Below are 20,437 nucleotides of genomic sequence, written 5' to 3'. Positions count from 1 at the left end.
GAGAGGCCACACTTCTCTCAAGAAGAAATAGAAAGCAAGTAACCATGGATGCTTTCAATAAATTAAAATCCTCAATAACTTAATTTGTCATGAAACACACCCTGAGATACACAGTTTTACAGGCAAGTTCTTCCAAGCACTCAATGGAGCTAAGTTCAAGATTAAAGGAAGGATTTCAGAAAATATAAGTGAAGAGATATTCTTTATCTTATAAGGCCAGCACAAACTTAGTGCCCAAACCAGACCAGGTTAGCATGAGAAAGAAAAATTCCAGTGTTTAAAAATTATATGCAAGGATAATGGAGAAACAATATTTACCCTGATGGCAAATGAAAGCAATGGAAAGTATTTGCCTTACTGACTGTCAGGATATACCATGGAGCTATAATATCTAAAATGGTATGGTTCTAGTATAGGACAGGAAAATAGAACTAAGAGTATCTTCATTTATATGAAGAATTGTTAAGTACAGAGGAGGAATCAGACACTTTATTTATAAAATGTAGCATTTCAGGGAATAAAAACAAAAAACCAAACCCATTGCCATCATCGATTTTGACTCATAGCAACACTACACAACAGAATAGAACCACCCCATAGCATTTTCAAGAAGCAGCTGGTGGATTTGAACTACCAACTTTTGGGTTAGCAACTGAGCCCTTAACCACTGCACCACCATGGCTTCATGGATGGTATCATTCAGAAAATTGTGCTGAAATCATTGCTTATCCGTATAGAAATAAAATGAAATTGGATTCTCCATCACACCATATTCAAAAATCATTCCAACTTCTTTTAAACACAAAAGAAAAAATAATTAAATGTTTATGAACCATATAAGAAAATATCTTTATTAGATTGGAGGAGTTGATCAGTTCTTCAATGAGGTATAATACACACAGTCCGAAAGGGAAGAAAAGATCAATCCAACCATTTAAAATTAAGTCACTGGAGAATGAAAATCCAAAGTTGTTTTTTCGATGTAACAAAAAGAAGACAGCAGGACAAATAAACATTCAATGAAGTATTTCCAAATGTGGCTTTGTCAACAACATAAATATTAACTGCTGATAAATATTTAAATTAATAAGCTAGGATAATGACTAAGGCAAGTGCCCAAATGTGTGACAGCAGAAGGAATTGGAAAAGGAGAGAGTGCTACCCTTGGAGATAAATTCTGCTGGCTCACATTCATCTAGTGTATTCATTGAGAAACTTTTTAGGTGGCAGGCATTGTACTAAACACTTGTAATTGTTGTAGCACTTGATCCCACCTCAGACTTTTCTAATCAGAACATTCATCTAATCCTTTCAGGGTAGTGAAATTCCTCTTACCTCTGATTAGTTTTAAAAGGGGCATATGCCGCAACTCAGGATGATAACATAGAGTGTGTTCTGGATGACTCCTTGAAAAGGTTATTTCTCAAATACTGAGACTGAATAAGAAGCAGTCAGTTTTCCATCTCCGATTACTGTATCTTAAATGACCACTGTGCTGCTGCAGCCACTGATGGACATCACAGGAACAGCTTTAGGAAAAAACCAACATATGGAGCTGTGAAATGCAGCCCTGTGGTTCTGTAGGCTCTGGACCTATCCTACCTCTGAAATCTTTGTTTTTATATTTGGTGCTATGTGAGTTTAGACTTTTCCCTCAGTATACCTGAAAGTACCCTCACTCTTAGAGTTGAAGTATCTCAAATCTAAATGGAAAAAAGTGAATGAATAGAATTATGCCAAATGTATAGAAGAGTAAACTGAGCTTATGGTTGCTGTTAGCTGCCCTGGAGTTGATTCTAACTCATGGCCACCCCATGTGTTGCAGAGTAGAGCCACTCCATAAGGTTTTCTTAGCTTTAAACTTTAAAGAAGCAGATTGCCAGAACTTTTCTTCTATGGTATCTCTGAGTAGATTTGAACCAACAGCCTTTAGCAGTCGAGTGCAAACCATTTGTGCCACCAAAGAACCTTTAAACTAAACTTAGAAAGCTGAAATAAATATTCAAAGTCCACATAGCTATTACAGAGAAGAGATAGAATCCAAACCCAGGTGTTCTGACTCCAAATTTTCACCCTTAACAATTATAATCTCTGCAGTCCTACTATTCAAAGAACTTAATCAGGTTCTCTGAATCAGTATTATTTATTTCACTCAAGCATATTCCAACAGCTTAAGCCCAAAGCAGGTGAAACATTAATGAAAAGAAGATATTCTAGAGATGAGTTTCCTCAAAGCGCCCATTATGTCCTTGTTCCTTAGACTGTAGATGAAGGAGTTCAGCATGGATGTGACCACCGTGTACATCACTGATGCAATTGCACTCTTCCTAGAGGGTAGAGTAGCCGCAGAGCTAAGATATGCCCCAAAACCTGTCCCGTAGAACAAGGAAACAACTGAGAGGTGAGATCCACAGGTAGAAAAAGCTTTGTACATTCCACCTGTTGATGGCATTTTCTGGAGGGAAGAGACAATTTGTATGTAGGAGAAGATAATCCCAAGGAAGAGTCCACCACCCAAGATACTAGTCATAAAATATAGCAGGATGTTATTAAAGAGGGTATCAGAACAGGCAAGCTTGAGGACCTGAGGAAGTTCACAGAAAAACTGGGGGATTTCCAGGTCTATGCAGAAGGACAGACGCAGCACCATCAGACTGTGGAGCAAGGCATTCATGATGCTAATGAGCAAGGAGAATAGAATCAGCAGGCCACAGAGGTGGGGGTTCACGATGATTGTATACCTCAGAGGGTGACAAATGGCCACATAACGGTCATAGGCCATTACTGCAAGGAGACAATTATCCAAACAAGCAAAAACCAGGACAAAGCAGATCTGGGTGAGGCAGCCTGTGTAACTGATGGATTTGCTCTGTGTCTGAATGTTCACCAGCATCTTGGGAATCATGGTGGTGCTGAAACAGATGTCACTGAAGGACAGATTGGAGAGAAAGAAGTACATGGGGGTGTGAAGGTGGGAGTCTGAGCTGATGGCCAGGATGATGAGTAGGTTCCCAGCCACAGTGATCAGGTATAAGGTCAGGAACATTCCAAAAAGAAGGGGCTGAAGTTCTGGATTCTCTGAGAGGCCCAGGAGGAGGAATTCTGCTAAGCCTGTTTGGTTTTCTGATTCCATGTTTGTTGATGATTCTGGCAGAAAGAATAGAGATGAGATATACAACAGATGTACAAAGTTCCCTTATTTTACAGAAACACTGTAATCTATAATGTCACATGAAATTAATATTATAAATCATTACTGTGGTTCTCTCTTTGTTTCTCTCTCCTGCTCCTCTTCTTTCTCCTCTATCCTTTTCTCTCTCCTTCTCTGTTCTCTTTCCTCCTACACTCTCATTTCTTTCTGTCCTCCTTTCACCTGCTCTACCACATCTTTTCCAATTATGTTTAAGTACCTACTCTTTTTACACATTTGCCAACTAAGATGAATATAATATCAGCAGTACATATTTTTTTCTTAAGAGTTTTCTGAACTCCGAAAATTAGCAGGAAAATCAAAATCATAGGATATTAAATGTGTATTTTACAGGAGTGGTTCTCAAACTTCCTTGCATCAGAGCGAGGTGGTGAGTTGCTAAAATGCCAATTGCTGAGCATCAATTTCAGAGTATCAGATCCAGAAGATTGGGCATTAGGCCTCCAAAGTGTGCCTCTATAACAAATTCCCAAATGCTGCTGCTGCTCACCTGGGAACTACACATTGAGGACCAATATTCTAGAGCACAGAGTTGGAGCAGACCTGGTGCAGTTCCTGAGGAGGTAATGACCTGGCTCATCAACGCACTACAAAGTGGATCAGGAGCTCAAGTCCATGACTCAGCCCTTTTTCGATGGGTCTCCACAATTTGTCCTTTTAGTTCTGCACTTTCATTTCAACATTGCATTCTTTGGATCCTCATCACAAAACACTTGCCTAATTGTTCTAACTAATAATAGTATTAGCAGGAGTCCTTGGTTGGCACAAATGGTTAGGCAGCTAAGGAAAATGTTGGAGGTTCAAGTCTACCCAGTGACACCTCAGAAGAAAGGCCTGGTGATCTACTTCTGAAAAAGCAGCCATTGAAAACCCTATGGAGCTCAGTTCTACTCTGACACACGTGGAGTCGCCATAAGTTGGAATTGATTCGATGGCAACTGGTTTGGTTTTTGATTTGATTAACAGATATCATAGTAACAAATACAATATCTATTATAAACTTCTACAACTATATCACTAACACAGAGCTCTGAGTATTAGCATACAAAATTCTCATAATTTATATGAACTCTTTTTATTCTCTCTACGGATCTGTGACTTAGGTGCTTCTATCATCCTTCATTTTACCCATGATCTCAAGTAGTAACATGAGGTTAAGTTATGGATACAAGATACAAGATCTTCTTGTAAGAACTGGTGAAAGCATTTGAACTTAGAATGTCAGATCAGAGTGGACCTCTTACCACCACGTGATATGACCTTTGAGTAGGACAGGATCAGGCACTAGAAGGGTCAACAGATTCCATTGCTTGCCTCTTGAAAACTTCCATGTGAATACAAAACCAAGTGTTTCCCTAGTCTTCAAAGTCACCTACTCTGTGACCACAAAGGTAGTATCTAGCAGGTGACATTATCAAAGCAGGACCCACAGTCAAGACTTGAGGTCAGTATTGGAGTACGCTCCCTAAAGTCTCAAGCTGTTATGGCTATTAGGTCAATAAGATTCTCTTTTCTCACAATACTCGAAATTACATGTAGCACTTTTTTTCCCCCTAAAACAGAGTAATGGGAGGAAGAATGAAATGCGTAAGGTCTTTAAATCACTAAAGAAAAGAAAAATAATTTGTTGGTGTATCCTAAATGGAATTTTAAGTAGGAAAGACAATCTAACAATACAGGCATTCTGTCAGGCATGGCCCCACAGTAGTAGATAGAGGGGGAGTAGAAGTTTGCCAAGTCAGCCTTAGGAGGGAAAAAGGAACTTGAGCAAAGTACATCTAGACACCTCAAACGCCTTTATAGTTTCGGAACTAAACATTTAATCAAAACAAATTGTCTAGTAAGGAGCCTGGCATCTGCTGAGTGTTAAGAGACTTATCAGTTAAGGTGTGAAGTACTTGTGATTTAAGATAACCATTTCAATTGGACAAGATAATAAAGCCTTAGTTTTAAAAATTCCTTATCTTATACATACCACACACAGGCAAAGTAGGAAGTAAACACACATACTCTTTTCTATTTAACTACCTCTTACATTTGTGCATGAAAAGCAATAGAAAAAAACACCATAGAATTTTAGATTTGAAGAGTCATAACTAATCTTCATTAATAAATTATTACTTTTCCTTTTCTTTACTCACTTCCTAGGTATCTTACTAAAATCTGTCCCTCCCTTCCTTCCTACCTTTTTGTGGCAGATTATGGAAGTAATTTATCCCTTTCTACTTAGGAGCTTGATGCATTCCCTATTCCTTTCATGTTTTGACTCATTGTCTCCATTGTACAATTAGCAGATAATGTTAGAAAAAGAAATCTTGAGAATCAATCATGAAAAGTCATATACTCCTTTCTTTTGTTTCTGGTTAAGCCCCATCAAAGCCTGAGCCTGGCAGCCTTGGGAACTGGCTTCTACGGGAATCCCGAGGTTGTGTACCAGGATCAACTCCAGAACACTCCCATTTCCTGTGTTAAGATGAGGTCCCCGAGAATATGATCACTGGCTTCTCAAAAACAGGCAAGAATTGATTGTATAAGTCCTGGGCACATTTATGTGTTTACCCTTTATTCTCATGAACCAATGATTTAGAAATGGCCGCTAAAGGAATCCCATGAGTGAACAGCTCATTAGGATGTTTATGTTCAGAGTAAATGCCCCTTGACAAATACTGCTTCACCAATAAGGAAACCTGGGACCCTAAGCATGGGGTCATAACAACAAGCAACCCTAACAAAATCAATCATTTGCTGGAAGGTTTGGAATCAAACAACCCTGAGTTTATTCCCAACTCTAGCACTTGTTTTGTGAATGAGAAAACTTTTATAACTGTTCAGGAAGCCTCAGACTTCTCCTTTGTATAATGGGACCTATCATGGAACATTATAGGGATATTGTAAAAATGAGAAATGAATAGAACAAATCATCAAGCACAGTGTTCAACATATTACACCCTCTCGATATTTCCTATTGTGATTTGTTCTGCATGGGCACAACTTGGAGTTGTTCATTACAGAAGGGAAGTGACAGGTGGGGCCAGATGAAAGAGGATCAATGAAAGTTAAAAGAGCCAAAACCAAACCCAGTGCCATCGAGTCGATTCCAACTCATAGTTAGAACATTCCTAATGTGAAAACTACAAACTTTAGGGAAGAAAAATGTGCCAAAACTCTACAGGAAATCTTGCTCATCTAGAGAAGCAGGAGGAGAGAACAAGCCAAATGAACATCACTGATATCAACGTAAAAGAAGCCCTGGTCTGGCGGCAGTGTTTAAGTGTTCGGCTGCTAATCAAAAGTTGGCTGTTCAAACCCACCAGCCACCCTGCAGGAGAAAGATGAGGCAGTCTGCTTCTGGAAAGATTTCAACCTTGGAAACACTTTAGGGCAGTTCTACTCTGTCCTCTAGGGTTGCTATGAGTTGGAATCAACTCGACGGCAACAGGTTAATGAGATATCAATGTTCATTTGGCGTGGACATAGGATGAAATATCTAGCAATTGAAATGAATAAATTAGACCTAGATGTACCATTACAAAGAATGAAAACTTAAAAAACAAAAGTTAATTTCTCTAACTAGACATCTATTAAAAAAAAAAAACTTTTGACATCTATAGTACGGGAAAATTAAAATAAGTTTTAAAATTACACATACATAAATTTTTATTTTTTAATGTGAAATATTTTAAGCACACTGAAAAGCACAGGGAAAACATCAAAGGCCTAGTTACCCACCACTCAGCACCATCAAACTAAAATATATCACCATACTTGCATTATGTGCTTTTTAAAATTATGATTCTTTCCCTTTTTGTATGAGCTTAAATCCTTTATTCTATGAGTTATTTTTAAATTTTTTGTGATGTATTCAGTATTTTTTAAGAAAAAAATACATATTTATTTGAATACCTCCCCCTTTATTTTTTCACAAATCTACCTTTTTCTCTCCACCTGAACCACAACAATGAACTTGGTATGTATTATTCTCCTGTGTTTTCATTACTTTCAGTCTAATTCAATCAATAAACAATGCTATTGTTTTACATTTTAATCCTTTATGTACTGTGGGTGTCGTTTTACAATTGGTCTCTTAAAATAATGCATTTAACCTTATCAGTCTTATTACAGTTTGGTCTGGTTCATTAACTTTAACTACTTTAAGGAATTTCACTCTGTTATTACACCAGAATTTATTTATCCCTTCTCCAGGCGATGGGCATTTTCATTGTGAGACACACACACATAAAGGATGGGAAGGGAGTGGAATAAAAAGGGCTTATCATCTTTGTGTTTACTATTTTGTTACTTTAAGAATAGAACTGTTATGGCAAAATGTCAACATTTATTAATTCTGAAAGCATTGATATATGACTATTTGTCCTACTACCCTGAGCTAATCTGTCTTAAAATATTTCCTAGGTTAATAAAGAGACACCGGTAGATACAGGTATGTAACCTGTGAGTCAGACTGGTTCTACACTTTCTCACTGCTAGTCCTCACACCCAGGTCAAAGATCTCCCTTAAAAAGGCATATCAAGAACCAGGTAAGGAGAAGCTGACTGAACACACCTGCCCCCTGCCAAGGAAATACAAAAATTGTTTAAAGAATTCTAGAAAATTGAGCAAGGGCATATTTCTATATAGGATGGAAAAATTCCCTGGAAATTTAGATTCAGAGTAGATGATTAGCAGAATGAGAGAAACTCAAGTATTGGTGCAAAAGTGCAAGGAAACATGTTAAGAAGATTATGGACAATTAGGCAGGCATCGCACAAGTAACTCCATTCTGCTCATCTTCTGCATGTACTCACCTCACAGCTGCCCCAGATGGACTTGAAGACAAAGACATCTCCTTATTTGCAAAAGATAAACTAGGGGACTTCAGATTACCTGAGTGTCAGCATTAAGAAATGACATTCGATTCTCCCCTGAAGGCTGAATGATAAAAATGGAAGCTCTGGACTCACAGAGCACAGAAAACAAAAGACCAGGATCCTATGGGAAGTGATGGAGACAAGGCTCAGGTGTGCTGCCTCCTGACCTGGGCAAGGTTATTGAGTGGGTGGTCACAGGCAGACTCTTTGATGTCTCTGTAGCCCTTGGGGTTTCAATACCCAAAGCTCCTCATTAGTAGAACTCTTGTGCTGTCATTCTGATCCCAGGGCAGTACAAACCCTTAAGCAGCAAAGCTAAAGGAAATATTTATATTGAATGATTCCAGTATCCTAAGAGCCCAGGCATATGCCATCCTCTTTGCCTCATCTCATTCTGCTCATACTCATTTCAAATGCCCTGTACACATGGACATACCTCCCATCTGTAATTGTATTACTCTTCTCTCTTTATATTCAAAGGTGTCCATAATCTAACAACAAGATTAGGAAAATTGGGCTAAAAATATATACTTTATTGTGTGAGGATGTGTATTCTATACAAATATGAGCAACAATATAATAGATGTACCCTAAAAAGGCAGATTTTAAGGGCTAATTCTTTGATGGCACATGGATCCTTTTCCTGCATCTAATATCCAGCAGTTTCTAATCTAGCCCCTGTAATCAAACGTAATTGAGCGCGTAACAGGCATTTAACCTCCTTTTTAATATTTCAATATCATTTCCAAATTTTACAGAAGTGACTTCAAAATCCACCCCTCATCTGTCAGTTTGTCACAGTGTGGTGGCTTGTATGTTATTGTGATGCTGGAAGCTATGCCACCAGTATTTCAAATACCAGCAGGGTCACCAATATTGGACAGGTTTCAGCAGAGCTTCCAGACTAAGGCAGAATAAGAGGAACAACTTGGGGATCTACTTCTAAAAAAACTGACCACTAAAACCCTTATGAATAGTAGTGGAAGATTGATACAGTGCTGGAAGATGAGCCTCTCAAATTGGAAGACACTTGTGGTCATTAAGATTGTGTGTCAACTTGGTTGGGCCGTAATTCTCATTGGTTTGGTAGTTATAATGTAGTCTGGCAGTTCTATAATGATGTGATTATCTCCATGATGAGATTTGATATAAGGTGATCGCCTCCAAGATAAGATCTGCTGTGAGTAGCCAATCAGTTGAAGGGGGAGTTTCTTTGGGAGTGCGGCCTGCATCCAATATATGTGGACTTTTTGGCAAGGCCCGTGGGCTTGTCCTTGTTTTGGATTCTGCAGCTGGTGCCTGTTCCTCTGACCTTCAGTTCTTAGAACTTGAGCTAGAGTCTTATGTGTTGTCTTGCCTGCTGATCTTGGAATTCATCAGTCTGTGAGCCAGAGCTCTGTTGTCTGACTTGCTGATCTTGGATTCACCATCCCCTGAAGCTATGTGAATCAGAAGAAGCCTCCAATCTGATCCACGGCTTGGGACAGTGTTCCACTTCTACAACCACGTGAGCCATTTCCTTAATATAAATCTCTCTCTATATATATATTTATACACTTTACTGGCCTTGCTTCTCTAGAGAACCTAGCCTAAGACATTTGGTACCGAGAGTGGTTCTGGAGAAACAAAACTGTAAGGATGAGTTTTCCAAATTGGTTTTCAAGTCTGATTAGTATTAGAGATGTTAATTACTGCTTCCAGTAATGAAGTGGGCACTGCCAATCCATGGTTGTTTTAGGCTGGGTTCTCTAGAGAAGCAAAACCAGTAATGTGTATAAATATAGACCGAGAGATTTACATTAAGGAAACAGCTCATACGATTGCGGGGGTTAGAACCTCCCAAGTCCTTGGATCAGGATAGAGTCTTTTCCCAATTCATGGAGCCACAGAAGCTGGTGAACCCAAGATGAGCAGGTTGGAGAGCATGGATCCTGCTCACAAGTTGTGACGGTCAAGGAATCCCCAATGTCAGCAGGCAAGGCCATAAGTTTCTCCTGAGTCAGCTGCAGGGGCTGGAGAAACCACGAGAGACAGGTCAGGGAGCAGGACTCTTGCTTGCAGGCCATGATGATCAGGAAATCCCAAGATGGGCGGGTAAGCTGCTAGCTCAAGTCCCAAGAGCTAGAAGTCAGACAAGAAACAGCTGCTGGATCTAGAACAAGCCAACAACTTTTGCAAGGTGAGCAGGAAAAAGGAAGTAGCCAGCAGAAGGTAGAGAGATGAAGGCTGAGGGAGCGGTGAGCTACCAGAGGCCCCACCTCCACTGCTACCACTCAACAGATTCTATCATGGGGTTAATCACATATCAAATTGCAACAGGAAAGGGATCACAACATTACACAACTGCCAAAACATTGAGAGTCATGGTCCACCCAAGTTGACACACTATCTTAAGCAACACAGTGGTGTAAGGTGGCAATAGAAATATTTTGATCAGCTATTGGTAAAGGTGAGGCTCTGGGTGATCACATGTTTGATGCTTTTCTAAGTTTTGTAATAATGGGAAGTATAAGAAAGCTGGTTGCTTGGTTCTACATTCGCTAGACAAAGTGAGGAAGGAAAGAGATGAGCTCAGAGCTTCAGAGTCACAACTCAAGTGCCACATAAAAAACGTCAAACTTTTCACCTGTGCCTTGAAAGAAAACCTGATTTCTTGTAGTAACAGACCTGATATTGCCAAAAAGCAAACCCAGAGTCCTATCGTAAGAATGGCTGAATTGCAGTGCCGGCTGAATTGCAGTCCCAACTGAATTCCCAATCTTCAGTGGTGTCTGCAGTTAAAGTGAGGGCATTAATTGGGAAGACATGGGATCATGAAACTTGGGATGGGGATATGTTTCTAGGTGCCGTCAAATCGATCCCAACTCATAGTGACCCTATGTACAACACACCGAGACACTACCTGATCCTACACCATCTTCACAATCATTGTTATGCTTGAGCTTATTGTTGCAGCCACTGTGCCAATCCATCTCATTGAGGGTCCTCCTCTTTTTCATTAACCCTCTACTTTACCAAGCACGATGTCCTTCTCCAGGGATCGATCCCTTTTGATAACATGTCCAAAATATGTGAAACATAGTCTCACGATCCTTGCTTCCAAGGAGCATTCTGGTTGCACTTCTTCCAAGACAAATTTGTTCTATATGGGGGCATATAGGCAGGTAATCAGGAAGCTGGGGACACTGACCCCCAAAATTCCATTAAGCCACTCCTACCAACAGAACCTGCCTTCTCATTCCCATCTGAAGAAATTATCCCATTTTTGTTTGATAAGCCACCGTTTCTGGTAAAACCCACTTCCACTCCACCTGATGAGATTAAAGCAGCTGTGCCTAAAAAGCCTTTGTCTGAGTCATTATGCCTGGAGCGTTCCCTGAGGCAGATGTCTTATAAGGCAATACTGAATGTTCTCAAACACACAACCCCACCACCTATTTTGGCTTCCAGACCTGGCTGACATCCCAATGATCACCAAAAGGTGAAGTACAAAGTGTGACATCAGCAGATGATTTTTAACAATCAAGTAGATAGGACAATGCATTCTGTGGAAACCAGTCATCCTCTTTTCCAGCTACGCCTGTCATTGCTCAATGGGATTATGAACAAAGTGGTCATGATGACAAGGATGGAGATTATGCATGCGTTCAGAAACACTCTTAAGGCCAACTTGGCTACACCACAGAGGAGTGCCCAATCTGCTAGCAGTAGGGACCAACCCTGAATTTCCAATATGGCACCACTCCTCAAGGTGATCAGCCAGCAACATGGTGGCAGGCTGATTACATTGGGCCTCTTCCATCATGGAAAGTGTGGCATTTTGTTCCTACAGGAATAGACACTCTGAATATGAATGTTTCCCTGAGCACAATGCTTCTGTCAAAACTACCATCCATGGACTTACAGAATGCCTTATTCACAGTCATGGTATCCCATACAACCTCAGATCAAGGGACTCACTTCACAGCAAATGAAGTGCTGCAGTGGGCCCATGTCCATGGAATTCACTGGTTTTACCATGTTCCCATCATCCTGAAGCAGCTGGTTTGATAGAATGATGGAATGGCCTTCTAAAGACACAATTATGGCTGCAGCTAGGTAGCAGTACCTTGCAGGACTGGGGCAATGTTCTTCAGGAGGCTTTATAGGCTCTAAACTAGCATCCAATATATGGTGCTGTTTCTCCCATAGCCAAGATACATGGGTCCAGGAATCAAGGGGTGGAAATGGGAGCAGCACCATTCACTAGAGCTGGAGATAGAAAACCAAAAGGGAAGAATGTGCTTGGTATTTCTCAAGCTGAAAGGACTGAAGAAAAAATTCAAGCCTCGAATTGTAATAGTCAAGAATTCTGTACAGAAAATATTAAACAACCCAGGAAGCATCAAAAGAAGATGAAAGGAATACACAGAATCATTACAACAACAAAAAAATGATTCATCATTCAAACATTTCAAGAGGTAGCATATGATCAGGAACCAATGGCACTGAAGGAAGAAGTCCAAGCTGCGCTGAAGGCACTGGTGAAAAACGAGGCTCTGGGAATTGATGGAATATCAGCTGAGATGATTCAGCGTACAGATGCAGCACTGGAAATGCTCACTTATCTGGAACAGACCATAAATTGCTCGTATGCAAGTTCAAGTTAAAACTGACAAAAATTAGACCAAATCCAAACCAAAAAAAAAAAAAAAACCCAAAGCCAATGCTGTCGAGTCAATTCCGACACATAGAGACCCTAAATGAGAACAAATCCACAAGAGCCAAAGTATGACCTTGAACATACCCCACCTGAATTTAGAGACCATCTGAAGAATAGATTTGATGCACTGAACACTAATGACTGAAGATCATACGACTTGTGGAATGACATCAAGGACATCATACATGAGGAAAGCAAGGCTCATGAAAAAGACAGAAGAGAAAGAAAAGACCAAAATGGATGTCAGAAGAGTCTGAAACTTGCTCTTGAACGTTGAGTAGCTAAAGCAAAAGGAAGAAATGATGCAGAAAAGAGCTCAACAGAAGATTTCAAAAGGCTACTCAAGAAGACAAAGTAGAGTATTATAATGAAATGTGTAAAGACCTAGAGTTAGAAAAATCAAAAGGTAAGAATGTGCTCTGCATTTCTCAGGCTGTGGTTTTTGAACTTCATCAGTAAATGTTTCAAGCCTCCTTCGCTTTCAGGAAGCAAGGTTGTGTTACCTGCATAACTCAGGTTTTTAATGAGCTTTCCTCTAATCCTGATGCCCTGTCCTAGTTCATATAGCCCAACTACTCAGATTATTTTCTCAGCATACAGATTGAATAAGTATGGTGAAAAAATATAGCACTGGTGTACACCTTTCCTGACTTTAAACCATTTAGTATCTCCTTTTCTGTTCAAATGACTGCTTCTTGATCTATGTACAGGTTCCTCATGAGTACAATTAAGTGTTCTAGATTTCCCATTATTTGCAATGTTATCCACAATTTATTATGAGCCACACAGCGAATGTCTTTGCATAGTCAATAAATACAGGCAAACATCTTTCTGCTATCCTCCGCTTTCAGCCAGGGGACACCTGACATCAGCAATGATATCCCTCATTCCATGTCCTCTTCAGAATCTCTCTTGAATTTCTGGCAGTTTCCTGTAGATATACTCCTGCAGCCGCTTTTGAAAGATCTTCAGCAAAATTTTACTTCTGTGTGATATTGATGATATTGTTCAATAATTTCCACATTTGGTTTGATCATCTTTCTTTGGAATAGGCATAAATATTGATCTCTTCCAGTTGGTTGGCCAGGTAGCTGTCTTCCAAATTTCTTGGCATAGGTAAGTGGGCAATTCCAGCACTGCATCCATTTGTTGAAACATCTCAGTGGTTATACTGTCAATTTCTGGAGTCTTGTTTTTCTCCAAAGGCTTCAGTGCAGCTTGAACTTCTTCCTTCAGTACCATTGATTCCTAATCAGAAGTGACCTCCTGAAATGGTGAATGTTGAATAATACTTTTTGGTATAGAGACTCTATATTCCTTCCATCTTCTGTTGATGTTTCCTGCATTGTTTAATATTTTCCTCCATAGAGTCCTCCACTATTACAACTTGATGCTTGAATTTTTTCTTCAGTTCTTTCAGATAGAGAAATGATGAGCGTGTTCGTACCTTTTGGTTTTCTAACTCCAGGTCTTTGCACATGTCATTATAATACTTTGTCTTCTCGAGCCACCCATTGAAATCTTATGTTCAGCTTTTTTAATTCATCATTTTTTTCCTTTTGCTTTAGCTACTCGAAGTTCAAAAGCAAGTTTCAGAGTCCCCTCTGACATCTATCTTGGCCTTTTCTTTCTTTCCTGTCTTTCCCTGATTCAATCATATTTCAGATTCTAAATACATTCTCTCATGATCTTTTTATTTTAAAGTCATGTTCCTCAGATTTTAGTGTGCATCAAAATATCAAAAAGTGGATACTAATCATTGGATTGTCTCCCCAGAGATCAGAGTCAGTAACTCTTTGGTGAAGTATGTAAACCTGCAGTATGAACACAAATGGACCAGCTTTGCGCTAGAAGACACCTGGTGTGCCAGGTGAGGTGTCCTCCAAGTGTGCTGCTGAACACAATCCTACCACCACCATCAATGATGACTTGAACAGTAGGCTTTCTATATACTCCACTGATTCTCCTACAACCCCTGAATTGTTGTCATCCCCATGCTACAGAGATGATTCTGACTAATGATCCCACTTCTTTGTGCCTGTGGGAAAAGTCATCTCCCTCTTCTGCTGCCTGCAGTACACTCAACACGTCTTCTTCATAATAAAGTCCACCACCACAGAAACTGTTTTCCTCACAAATACACATTAAAAAATTTTACATGAGATGCATAAGAGTAGAGCAAGCCCTTTAAAACTTTAGTGATTTAATTAATTTTATTCAACTTCTGTGTGGGCTCACGAGAGATGAGAAAGAAAAACTGCAAAATAAGGTGACTAAAGAGAAGAGAAACATCTCATATACACTCTAAACAATGAATCAGTAAGAAAGGATCAAGGACATAGGGTTCCAAAAAGACCTGTTGTCTTGGTTTTCTAGTGCTGGTATAACAGAAATACCACAAGTGGATGGTTTTGACAAAGAGAAATTTATTCTCTCACAGTCTGTTGGGCTACAATTCCTAATTCAGGGCATCAGCTCCAGGGGAAGGTTTTCTCTCTATAGATTCTAGGGGAAGATCCTTGTAATCAATGGTGCCCTGGTGAAGGAGCTTCTCAGGCACAGTGGAACCCGGTCCAAAGAAGGTACTCTGCTACCGGTGCTGCTTTCTTGGTGGTAAGAGGTCCCCCATGTCTCTCTGCTCACTTCTATCTTTTATATCTCAAAAGAAATTGGATTAAGGCACTATCTAATGTAACTGCTCCTAATCCCTCTCATTAACATCATATTAATAGGATTTACAACACATAGGAAAATCACTTTAGATGACAAAATGGTAGATAATCATACAATACTGGGAAACATGACCTAGCCAAGTTGACAGATATTTTAAGGGGAAACAATTCAATCCATGACAACTATCAACCCTACCCAGCCTACTGAATAATTATTCATTTGATTATATTATTAAGACCAGTAAAAGGTAAACTAATAAAACTGCTGAATCAAGTGGTAGAAGTGTTTGAGAGAAAGGAATAACAAGCCTTATAAATAATCGTAACGTGTAGAACACAATGATCCCAGTTGGATTGTATTTAGAATTATGTGCCAGCTGTTGTTTAAGTGATTTTACTGGTTGCAGGGGTTCACTTCCCAACAGGAAATACAATCTGCATGGTCAGTCTGAGCCTGTCATAGTATTTGCTTTTCCCCATACCAGAAATTTGATGAAGAAGGGATGTATGATGCTATTCAAAGTGATGAGACAGGAGGAGATGTCTTCTGTATGACTCCATGGAAACGTCTATTAACAATAGACCTCTATTAACAATAGGCCCAGAGAAGGTCAGTTTTGCGTCTCGGAGCATCATGTGTGGATATGATGCCTGGATCTGTTCCAGCCATCCTAGGATGGAGCCACCTTGTAGGAGACTGAATGAAGCCCTACTCTCCTGTTTTTGTACATTCTCTAACTCTCAAGTCCTTGTAATGAAAGCATGTTAGGGTAGAGTTTATATTTTCTTATTAGAACCGAAGCCTTTCTTAATGAAAATGTTCAGGTATTTCACAATCTTCTGAAGTCCTGAGACCATCTAATTTGATCATTTTATACATAATGAAACTGAATACAGTGAATGCTGACGTTACCCTGGACACATACAGTTTACCAGTGACATGTCTCAGTAACTACTAATTGGGGCATGAAAAGTAAGCTCCCATCCCTCACATTGGGACTAACTCTAGGTTTCCATTCACATGGCTCTATCCATGGGATCAAACTGAAGCTAGTCTCTGGCTATTCCTACAGCCTTACTTTTTCCTTTTTCCGGTCCCCCTCACCTCCACCCACTTCCCTTCTGCTGCCCCCCAAAGTCACATAACAAAACACCTGCCTCAGGCACTGCTTCTATAGAACTTGACCAAAAAAAAAAAAAAAAAAAGAAGAAGAAGAAAGAAAGAAACCGAGGTTACACAAGGAGCAGAGTCAGGGTCCAATCCCAAGTTGAATTGCACTTGTTATTGTCGTTGTTAGGTGCCATCGAGTAGTTCAGACTCATAGCTACCCTATGTACAACAGAACAAAACATGGCCTGGTCCTGAGTCATCCTCCCAATCCTTGGTATGCTTAAGTCCATTGTGATAGTCACTGTGTCAATCCATCTCATTGAGGGTCTTCCTCATTTTTGTTGACCCGCTACTTTACCAAGCATGCTGTCCTTCCCGAGGGACTGATCTCTCCTGAAAACATGTTCAAAGTGTGTGAGACGTAGTCTCGCTATCCTTGCTTCTAAGGAGCATTCTGATTGTACTTCTTCCAAGACAGATTTGTTCCTTCTTTTGGTAGTCCATGATATATTCAATATTCTTCTCCAACAACACAATTCAAAGGCATTGATTCTTCTTTGGTCTTCCTTATTCATCGTCCTGCTTTCACATGCATAGAAGGGGACTGAAAACACCATGGCTTGGGTCAGGTGCATCTTAGTCGTCAAGGTAATAACTTTGCTTTTCAACACTTTAAAGAGGTCTTTTGCAGCAGATTTGCCGAATGTTTATGTGTCATTTGATTTCTTAGCTGCTTAGCCATTATGTTATTTTGTCATTTTAGAATAACCTGGTTATAGGAGAGTCGGGGATTCTAGCTCATAAGTATTTTTTCGCTTTGATGCAAACTAGAAAGCCAGGCCCAAAGCAGATAATTTAATTACTGAAAAGCAGGTATGCACTTGAAAATGTTTTTCAAGGCTGCCTTCATGTTCCTGTTTCTCAGGCTGTAGACGAAGGGGTTCATCATGGGAGTTACCATAGTGTACATCATTGAAGCCACTGCAGTCTTCCTGGAAGAGTGTGTAAATGCAGCACTAACACACGTACCTAAGCCTGTTCCATAGAACAAGGAAACAACGGAGAGGTGGGACCCACAGTGGAGAAAGCTTTATACTTTCCACCTGCTGAAGGCATTCTCAAAATGGAAGAAGCAATTTGAGTATAAGAGAAAATGATTCCAGAGAGAGGAACACCACCTAGTATGGTAGCTGCCAAATATAAGAAGGCGATATTGAGGAGGGTATCAGAACAGGCAATCTTGATGATCTGAACAACTTCACAGAAGAAGTAGGGAATTGCCCGATCTGTGCAGAAAGACAGGTTCAACACTATGAGACTGTGGATCAAGGCATCCACAGTGGTAATGGACAAGGAGAGTAGAATCAGCAGACCACAGAGGCGGGGGTTCATGATGGCTGTGTATGTCAGTGGGTGACAAATGGCCGCTTAGCGGTCATAGGCCATTACTCCCAGGAGAAAACTTTCCAAACTAGCAAAAACCAAGACAAAGCAGACCTGGGTGAGGCAGCCTGCATACGTGATGCTCTGATTCTGTGTTTGGAGATTCACCAGCATTTTTGGGATTGTGGTGGTGCTGAAACACATGTCAGTGAAGGACAGATTGGCAAGAAAGACATACATGGGGGTGTGGAGGTGAGGGTCTGAGCTGACAGCCAGGATGATGAGCAGGTTCCCCAAGACAGTGATCAGATATATGAACAGAAACAGGGCAAAGAGAAGGGGTTGCAGTTCCAGATCCTCTGTCAGTGCCAGGAGAAGGAATCCAGAAAAACTTGTTTGGTTTTTAGGTTTCATATTGTTGATGAATCTGATGGAACAGATCAGGTGACAAGACAATCAAGTGCGTGGTCCCTATACCAGCAGTAGCTGCATCACCAAAGGTAAACAGCACCTAGGGCAGGGTCATGAGAAATTGAGAAGAATAGAAAGTTGGTGTCACCTGTGTGCATATTATTTGATTATTTAATAAAAAATATGTGAATTTGGTCAATAGCTGAGCATCAACATTTATTTATTCTGCAAAGTGTTGATAAGGTGTTCATTTTTTTTTTTACACTATCTGAGTTCTTATGATCATTTTAAATAGTTTGTAATTTTATAGGAAGAAATGCCTGGTGACCTATTTCTGAAGATTAGCCAATAAAAACTCTGTGTATTAAAATGGTTCAATTCACAACCAAGTATGAGGATGGCACAGGACATGGCAGCTTTTGGTTCTGTTGAGCAGGAGTTGCCATGTGTCAAGGGCCCACTCACTGGCAGCTAACAAAAACAACAGGGCCCCTGTGAACTTCATTGTGGGCCTAGATTTCCAGCCCAAGGGGCATATTCTAACCAAGTCTGGATGGACACACTTACTCCAAGGAAAGATCCATCTTTACAAAGAAAAATGTGTCCTCCCAGACATGAAGCATCAGTAAAATTATTTTCTTCACAAATTTGGTAATATTATAGAGAAAAACAGAAGAGGGAGACACTCTGAAGTGTCTCTTGCAGACTTCATGTTTCTTCCCCCCCCCGAGATTAGGGCCAGGTGATAGCAATAATACAAATGTGTTTTAAGAACCAGGGGTGGGAAGATAAGGCAAACCTGACAACCCTATTTCATCACAATAAGAATGCAAGAAAACATCACAGAATTTTATCACAGTCATCATGTTGGAGAAGGGGCGATTTCTGTTCAGGAGGAAAATGGTCTTTACCATTGTAGAGACAGAATTAGAGACTGGTAGAATTGGAGCTTCTTGGGACTGGTGCAAAGATAGAAGGAAACATGTCAGGAAGAGAGAAGACAGGCAGGAGTCCATGGGAAACTTGAGTACAATCATTTCATGCATGTACTCTCAGCACAGTTTCCCCAGAATGAACCTGTGGTAAAACACCTGTCCTTATTTCCAAACAATAACTAAGCAATTTTAAGTTACCTGGCTGATGTCGCCGTAGAATGATGTTGATAAATCCCCCAGATGGTGAAGGTGGAGGATGTGTTCTGAGGAAAGGCAGAGAGATTGAGTGGGTCACCTGGCTCCTGGGCTTCAGGGTTATCTGTGGGTGGAGTCTCGGGTGTGCTGCTCCCTGCCTGAGGGAGGGATGTTGAGTGAGGTGGTCACAGGCAGACTATTTGCAGTCTCTGTATCCCTGGGGGCTCAATATCCAAAGCTCCTCATTAAGTAAGCACTTTTATTGTCATTCTGATCCCAGGACAGTGAAAATCCTCAAAGACCAAGGCTTTAGAATGTGAAATTCAGGATGGCTGATTCCTTGCCCCTGTAAGATCATGCCATTTTTCTCTCTGTTTCTGCTAACCTCCGTGTCAACAACGTGCACACATGGACACAAAAGCCTTCTCACTGGATTCCAGTCGTCTTCTTTTTTTCTTTTTTTTTAACACAACTTGACAGCAACTCTATCTTACCAGTTGGCATTAGGACCCTGACTCCTATTTTAGGTGTGAAGATATAGTTATGTATATGGGTATAATATATTTATCAACACCCATGAAAGCAGCAGTCTAGAAACCAAATGACAAATTGCATTGGGCAAATCTGCTGCAAATGATCTCTTCAAACTGCTGAAAAGCAAAGATGTTAGGTTGAGGAATAAGGTGCCCCTGACCCAAGCCATGGTATTTTCAATCGCCTCATATGAACGTGAAAGTTGGACAGTGAATAAGGTAGACCTAAGAAGAATTGATGTCTTTGAATTATGGTAAGGAAAAGAATATTGAATATAACATGGACTACCAGAAGAACGAACAAATCTGTCTTGGAAGAATTAGAGCCAGAATGCTTCTTAGAAGCTAGGATGGTGTGACTTATTATCAAGTACATTGGACATGTTATCAGGAGTAACCAGTTCCTGGAAAAGGA

General features: G+C 40.2%; 1 protein-coding gene and 1 pseudogene across 1 annotated transcript; both read right to left on the bottom strand.

Annotated features, from left to right (window-relative positions):
* Positions 1-2,194: 2,194 nt before the first annotated feature.
* Positions 2,195-3,133, bottom strand: LOC126074055 (olfactory receptor 7G3-like). The gene has a single exon (XM_049881394.1). The coding sequence runs from the start codon at positions 3,131-3,133 to the stop codon at positions 2,195-2,197; it is 939 nt and encodes a 312-aa protein (XP_049737351.1).
* Positions 3,134-17,424: 14,291 nt separating this feature from the next.
* Positions 17,425-18,167, bottom strand: LOC126070879 (olfactory receptor 7G3-like; annotated as a pseudogene).
* Positions 18,168-20,437: the final 2,270 nt, after the last annotated feature.

This window comes from Elephas maximus, chromosome 3 (assembly GCF_024166365.1).
Source record: "Elephas maximus indicus isolate mEleMax1 chromosome 3, mEleMax1 primary haplotype, whole genome shotgun sequence".
NCBI classification, from domain to species: domain Eukaryota; kingdom Metazoa; phylum Chordata; class Mammalia; order Proboscidea; family Elephantidae; genus Elephas; species Elephas maximus.
The sequence above is the reverse complement of the archived record's forward strand: the minus strand, read 5'-3'. Positions and strand labels throughout refer to the sequence as shown.

Bases quoted from the DNA above. Each gene is read 5' to 3' on its own strand.
- LOC126074055 (XM_049881394.1), bottom strand. From the start codon at position 3,133: ATGGAATCAGAAAACCAAACAGGCTTAGCAGAATTCCTCCTCCTGGGC.